The sequence below is a fragment of the Coregonus lavaretus genome (genome assembly GCF_964263955.1).
Source record: "Coregonus lavaretus genome assembly, contig: HAP1_SCAFFOLD_4376, whole genome shotgun sequence".
Classification (NCBI taxonomy): domain Eukaryota; kingdom Metazoa; phylum Chordata; class Actinopteri; order Salmoniformes; family Salmonidae; genus Coregonus; species Coregonus lavaretus.
In genome coordinates, this window is record NW_028158435.1 from 37,501 (window position 1) to 44,904 (window position 7,404).

The 7,404-nt window shown below is 40.9% G+C and overlaps 2 protein-coding genes across 2 annotated transcripts; both read right to left on the reverse strand.

Annotated features, from left to right (window-relative positions):
* Positions 1-379: 379 nt before the first annotated feature.
* LOC311124019 (stonustoxin subunit beta-like) lies at positions 380-910 on the reverse strand (the record flags this gene model as incomplete). Its single annotated transcript, XM_084198240.1, has 1 exon — positions 380-910. A coding segment is annotated over one exon (519 nt), but the record flags the coding sequence as incomplete, so codon positions are not given.
* Positions 911-1,348: 438 nt separating this feature from the next.
* Positions 1,349-6,675, reverse strand: LOC311124018 (NLR family CARD domain-containing protein 3-like). Its single transcript, XM_084198239.1, has 6 exons — positions 6,547-6,675; positions 6,190-6,418; positions 3,941-5,732; positions 3,509-3,682; positions 1,722-1,895; positions 1,349-1,424 (listed from the first exon to the last, which is right to left on the reverse strand). The coding sequence occupies exons 2-6, from the start codon at positions 6,398-6,400 to the stop codon at positions 1,367-1,369; spliced, it is 2,409 nt and encodes an 802-aa protein (XP_084054365.1). The 5' UTR covers positions 6,401-6,418; positions 6,547-6,675; the 3' UTR covers positions 1,349-1,366.
* Between the last annotated feature and the right edge of the window lie 729 nt (positions 6,676-7,404).

Genomic DNA, 7,404 nt, shown 5'->3' on the forward strand with positions numbered 1-7,404 from the left:
TGTGTGTTAATGTGTTTGTGTGTGTGTGTGTTCCCAGTGTGTTTGTGTGTGTGTGTGTTTGTGTGTCCAGTGTGTGTGTGTGTCCAGTGTGTGTCCAATGTGTGTGTGTGTGTGTGTGTGTTTGTTTGTGTGTGTCCAGTGTTTGTGTTCAGTTTGTGTGTGTTTGTGTGTACAGTGTGTGTGTGTGTGTGTGTTTAATGTGTTTGTGTGTTTGTGTTCCCAGTGTGTTTGTGTGTGTTTGTGTGTTTGTGTGTTCAGTGTGTGTGTGTTTATCCAGTGTGTGTGTGTCCAGTGTGTGTGTCCAATGTTTGTGTGTCTCCAGTGTGTGTGTGTGTGTGTGTGTGTGTCCAGTGTGTGTGTGTGTGTGTGTCAATGTTACCATGGTTATTATTTACAGGGACACTGAGGAGTCACCCCAAACATTAAACCCTGGATAGAGGTGCTCAGTGAATGTGGAGTGGAATGTGTTCAGGTGGGTCAGTGTGTCAGAGGAGACTCTGTAGAAGGACAGAGTGCCGGCTGGCCAGTCCAGATACACTCCTACTCTGTGGGGGCTGGAGGAGGGGACGTCTATGGTGGTGGACTTACTATTGTGCCAGGCAGAGTAACTGTTGTCAGAGCAGAACAGACTCCAGGACTTGTCATTCCATCCAATCCCACAGTCATTACCCCTTCCTCTCCTGCTGATTCCTTTATATGCCACTCCTATACCAGCTCCACCCCCACTCCACTCTACCTCCCAGTAACAGCGCCCAGTCAGACCCTCTCTACACAGCACCTGTCCCCAGACCTCAAATCTCTCTGGGTGATCAGGATACGGCTGCTCCTCTCTCCTCCATGTCACCTTTCTGTTCTCCTCAGACAGAGAGAGGCGTCTGTTTACTGTGTTTAGGTCCAGTGTGAGATCACAGACATCTGATGGATGAAACCAGACACAATATTAGAAATCATCATCATTCACATTAGAATGTTAACTCACTTTACACTAATTCATTTAATGTAAATGTTTCTAGGTATCAAAAGGAGAAGTTAAGGTAACTTGAGACTTGTTCAATGATCATATGTTATACTGTATGGTAATATAAAACACACTTCTTCCCATTAATTACACACACACACACACACACACACACACACACACACACACACACACACACACACATTTCTTATGTAACACGAACACGCCACACACACACACAGACACACACATTGTCAAAGCAACTCTTTGTAAACTTTGGTGTCCCTGATTTGTGCTTCTGTAGAACTACAGCTGATATTTAATATGACCAAGTAAGTAATGATGGTGGTCTTTGACTTTGACTTCACTTGAATTAAGACTTATTCTTAGTCATATTCTTCCCAGCAGTCAACACTCACATTTTCTAAGTCCAGGTTTCATTGTGTTCTCTCCACCATGTTCCACACTGTAGCGGTAAGCAGAAGAACAGACAGTCATTGAGGGATACACCTGAACTCATACACACACACACACACACACACACACACACACACACACACACACACACACACACACACACACACACACACACACACACACACACACACCACACAACACACACACACACACACACACACACACACACACACACACACACAGTCTTTATATAACTTAGTCCAAGTGGTGGTAAGAATGTTTGTCTTAACTAGCCTGATAACTCCAACATGTCTGATATGAACATTGACATAAACCCTCTACATACTTGAGTTTCTCCAGTCTGCAGTGTGGATCCTCCAGTCCAGCAGAGAGCAGTCTGACTCCTGAGTCTCCTGGGTGATTGTAGCTCAGGTCCAGCTCTCTCAGGTGTGAGGGGTTTGACTTCAGAGCTGAGACCAGAGAAGCACAGCCTTCCTCTGTGACTAGACAGCCTGACAGCCTGCAAAGAGTCAAATCATATTAAAACCACACTGCTATTCTTTGGTGGTGAAAATAGTGGCAGTATATTTTTTCAAAATGTTCAGATACATCAGTGTGCTGAAACCTGCCATATATATTCATAAATTAATGTATCATTATTAGAAATTATCATAATATTGCTTGTAGAGAGAAACATGTATAGTACAAATATTTGAGTAGACTGACCAGAGCAGTTTAAAAAGCAGTATCAGTCAAAAGACAGACAGTGAGGTATCAGATTTAGATTGTATTGAGTATACAGTCCACACCATATCTATTTTGACAGTGAAGCTAACATTTTAAATGTGGCTCTGTACTCCAGCATTTTGGATTTCAGATCAAATGTTTCATATGAGGTGACAGTATATAATGTCACCTTTTATTTGAGGGTATTTTCATACATATCTGTTTCACCGTTTAGAAATAAAAGCACTTTATGTATCTAGTCCCCCCATTTGACGAAGTCAAACGTATTCTGACCAATTCACTTATAGTGTATTAAAGTAGTCAAAGTTTAGTATTTGGTCCCAAACTCGTTGGTTGCATTTGCAGTTTGTTTTGGTTGTGTTTTGGGTTATGTTTTGTCCAATAGTAACTGAATGGTGGATGATGACTGGAGTAATTTTCTGTCTAAGTGATTAGATAACATGTTTCTAAACACTACTAAATTAATCCTGATGATGACATGATTAAGAAAAATCATGAATGAATCATGAATAATAATGAGTGAGAAAGTTACAGAGGCTACAACAAAACATGCTAACCTCTCACCATTACCAATAACAGAGGGGGTATGATCCTTGTGCCTCTGTAACTTTCTCATTCATCATCATTCACGATTCATTCATGATTATTCATAATCATGGTAGCATCCACATGAATGTAGAAGTGTTCAGAAACATATTCTATTCTTACTGACAATACAAGTGAAGTGACTCCAAAATGACAGGACATTATTCATCATTCAGTTTCTATTGGGAAAAACATCATCCAAAACACAACCAAGACAAACTGCAAATGCATTCAACACGTTTGTAGAATCACAGGCTTGATGTAATCACTGTGGGTAAGGAATATGGGACCAAATACTAAACTTATGACTAAATTAATTTGTGCAAATGAATAAGACTTCTTCAAATGGGAGAACTAGATACGTAAAGTGCTTTCGTATCTAAACAGTAAAACAGATATGTATGAAAAAAAGTAATAAAACTAATAATATGCCATTTAGCAGACGCTTTTATCCAAAGCAACTTACAGTCATGTGCGCATAAATTTTTACGTATGGGTGGTCCCGGGGATCGAACCCAGTACCCTGGCGTTACAAGCACCAATTTCGCTACAGATTTTTTTTTTCGTATCTAAACAGTAAAACAGATATGTATGAAAAAACTCAAATAAAAGGTGACATTCTGTACTGTTGCCTAATATGAAACATTATATATGAAATCCAAAATGATGGAGCATAGCACCAAATGTAAAACTGTAAGCTTCACTGTCCAAACACATATGGTGTGGACTATGTGTGCCTGGTAAACACATGGGGATCTGGTGAACAGTTATCACTTGTTGACCAACGACAGGAATACTGACCTCAGAGTCTCCAGTTTACAGTGGGGATTCGCCAGTCCAGCAGAGAGCATCTTCACTCCTGAATCCTTCAGGTCATTGTTACTCAGATCCAGCTCTCTCAGGTGTGAGGGGTTTGACTTCAGAGCTGAGACCAGAGAAGCACAGCCTTTCTCTGTGACTCCACAGCCTGACAGCCTGCAAAGAGATCATCATGATTTCACAAACTGTTAATTTAACACCAGTAGTGTAGAAGGACAATGGCAGATGCATTTGGTTTATTCTCTTAAACAACTTATATATTCATCTTCCGTCTCCTAGAATTTTATGGTCATATTGTTAAACTAATGTGAACATCAATGCATTGATTCAATATGTTATTCAATAATACATATGTCTCTAATCTGAATATTTCTTCCTGATGATTAGTACTTAAATGTCATTTTATGTACTCACAGAGCAGCTCTGGAGGCTTTGACCACTGGCAGCAGCCTCAGAAGACCTTCCTCTGATCTGGAGTATTTCTTCAGGTCAAACACATCCAGCTCCTTTTCTGAAGTCAGTAACACAAAGACCAGAGCTGACCACTGTGCAGGTGACAGTTTGGCTTCTGAGAGACTTCCTGAGCTCAGGTAGCTTTGGATCTCCTCCACTAGAGAATGGTCATTCAGTTCATTCAGACAATGGAACAGATTGATGCACCTCTCTGGAGAGGGATTCTGCCTGATCTTCTCCTTGATGTACTTGACTGTTTCTTCATGGCTCTGTGAGCTGCTTCTTGTTGTTGTCAGTAGATCTCGTAAGTGCTTCTGATTGGACTCCAGTGAGAGGCCCAGAAGGAAGCGGAGGAAAAGGTCCAGGTTTCCTGTCTCACTTTGTAAGGCTTTATCCACAGCACTCTTGTAGACAGTAACTTCAGGCTTGTCTCTGAAAAGCGCAAAAAAGTTGCTGGACGTTGTTTGAGGTTCATCCATTAGATTCTCATTGTTGTTGATGAATGAGAGGAACACATATACAGCAGCCAGAAACTCCTGAATGCTCAGATGCACGAAGCAGTACACCTTGTCCTGGTACAGCCCACATTCCTCTTTAAAGAGCTGTGTGCACAATCCTGAGTACACTGAGGCTTCATTGACATCAATGCCAGCCTCTTTCAGATCTTCTTCATAGAAAATCAGATTGCCCTTCATAAGCTGTTGAAAAGCCAGTTTTCCCAGTGACAGAAAGCTCTCTTTATTCCAGTGTGGACCTGTCTCTTCTTTCCCAAGATACTTTTCATTCTTCTGTTTGGTATGAAACACCACAAGGTGTGAGTACATCTCAGTCAGAGTCTTGGGCATCTCTTCTCTCTTATGTTTCAGCATGTGTTCAAGGACTATTGCAGAAATCCAACAGAAGACTGGAATGTGGCACATGATGTGGAGGCTCCTTGATGTCTTTATGTGTGAGATTATTCTGCTGGCCAGGTCCTCATCACTGAATCTCTTCCTGAAGTACTCCTCCTTCTGTGGGTCATTGAACCCTCGTACCTCTGTCACCTGGTCAACACACCCTGAAGGGATCTTATTGGCTGCTGCAGGTCGGGTAGTTATCCAGAGGAGAGCAGAGGGAAGCAGATTTCCCTTGATGAGATTTGTCAGCAGAACATCCACTAGGGTTGACCTTGAGACATCACAACAGATCTTGTTCTTCTGGAAGTCTAGGGGCAGTCGGCACTCATCCAGACCATCAAAAATGAACAGAACTTTGTACTTGTCGTAGTTGGAGATTCTTGATTCTTTGGTTTCCTTTGAGAAGTGATTGAGAAGTTCAATCAAAGTGTGTTTTTCCCCTTTCATCAAATTCAGCTCCCGAAAAGGGAATGAAAATACAAATTGGACATCCTGATTTGCTTTTCCTTCAGCCCAGTCCAGAATGAACTTCTGCACAGAGACTGTTTTTCCAATGCCAGCGACTCCCTTTGTCAGCACAGTTCTGATAAGTTTGTCTTGTCCAGTTAAGGGTTTGAAGATGTCGTTACATTTGATTGCAGTCTCTGGTCTTGCTTGTTTCCTGGTTGTTGTCTCAATCTGTCTCAGCTCATGTTCATTATTGACCTCTCCTGTTCCACCCTCTGTGATGTAGAGCTCTGTGTAGATCTTATTGAGAAGTGTTGGGTTTCCTTGTTTAGCAATCCCCTCAAATACACATTGAAACTTCTTCTTTAGATTAGATTTGAGTTCACGTTGGCAAATCACAGCAAGCTCATCTGAATTAAGAAATAACACAGAGGATATTAATATTATGTCTGTTTTAATGCCTACAGTATTGTAGGACTGTGTTATGTTATCTTCTCTTAACTGACTGTATAAATGTGTAAATGTTTTCATAATGCATTCCACACTGGAGTGACAGATTATATTATTTTTATTATTATTACTATTATTCGGTATTACTGATGGTATCATTAATGTTGTCTCTCTCTCTCTCTCTCTCTCTCTCTCTCTCTCTCTCTCTCTCTCTCTCTCTCTCTCTCTCTCTCTCTCTCCTCTTCTCTCTGTCTAAATTAATCACCACAACACATCCCTGCTGCTACTTGATGAGGTCACTAGGTGTTGTGTTCAGGCTGCTACAATATCATTGAGTTACACAGCTACTTTAGCTGTACTTTAGCTACAGCTTTTAAATGTTCTAAAACAGCATTACATGAGGCAGAAAGCTCTTACTTTTCTCCAGTGTGTCAGCAAGCTCCTTCTGGTTCATTTTCCTCAGGACGTGCAGTGTGATCTTCAGAGCCCCCTCTCTGGCACTGCTCTCCTGCTTCTCATCTTCAGCATCCACCACTTCCTTCTCCTGCTTCTGACTCTCAAAGCCTTCTGGGAGTTCTGGACTAAGAATCCTCTTGAACATCTTCAGCTCGTTCTTCAAAAATGTCATAATATTCTCTTCAAGCAACTGAAATAAATCACGTAAATAAGTTAAGCAAGATAATACATTATTTCTTATTAACACATTCATGAATGATTGACAGATCAACTTTACTTGAGGTGAATAAAACAAATGTACATAACAGGACCACATACACTGAATATGGAGGCCAGGTCTGTTTGATGACTCTGGGAAGACTGACCACTGAGAATCTCTGACTCTGATCTCTCCTGTTGGTTTCTGGGGACAAAACATGAGATTACATCTCCTCATCCAGGGAGTGCACACACACACACACACACACGCACACGCGCACACACACACACACACACACACACACACACACACACACACACACACAGAGGGAATGTTGTGTTAGTTTAATATTGTTTCAGGACTATGAAAATGGAAAAAAGGATTAGCCTATGGATTATGAAAACAACAAAAATAAATGGGAAAATGGGAGACGAGAAATGACTACAGACAGTGTTGTTTAACTCATTGACCATGACCCATGAGTTCTTCTTACCTTTGTTCAGTAGAAAAGTTTCCCTCTCTGAACTGTATAGGATGACCCATAGACCGGTCACTCTTCATGGACACACAGCTGGGTACAGGGGAGGCTGGTCTCTCCTGCTTGATTGGGCTTCAACACAACAGAGACAAACATTACATCTCTCATCTACTCTGAACTCAGATGGGGAAACAAGCGTTTCATTCCAAAACGCTATATATCCATTTTCAGAAATGTTCCTGAATTAGCTTTTATTGTTTAAAGAAATTATGAAAGAGATTGGTGTGTTTTTTCAGTAGCTAATCATGGCATGGGGTTGTTCAATGACAGACATGTATTTGTTTAAAATCTATCACTTGATGGTTTCATTTCAGAGAGACAAATAATCATATTGTTTTGCACAATGCTATATATCTGCCTCACTCACAGAGAAATAAGTAGTACTGCTAGGTTTTACACAGTAAATATATATTTCTGCCTCACTCTCAGAGAAAAAAGT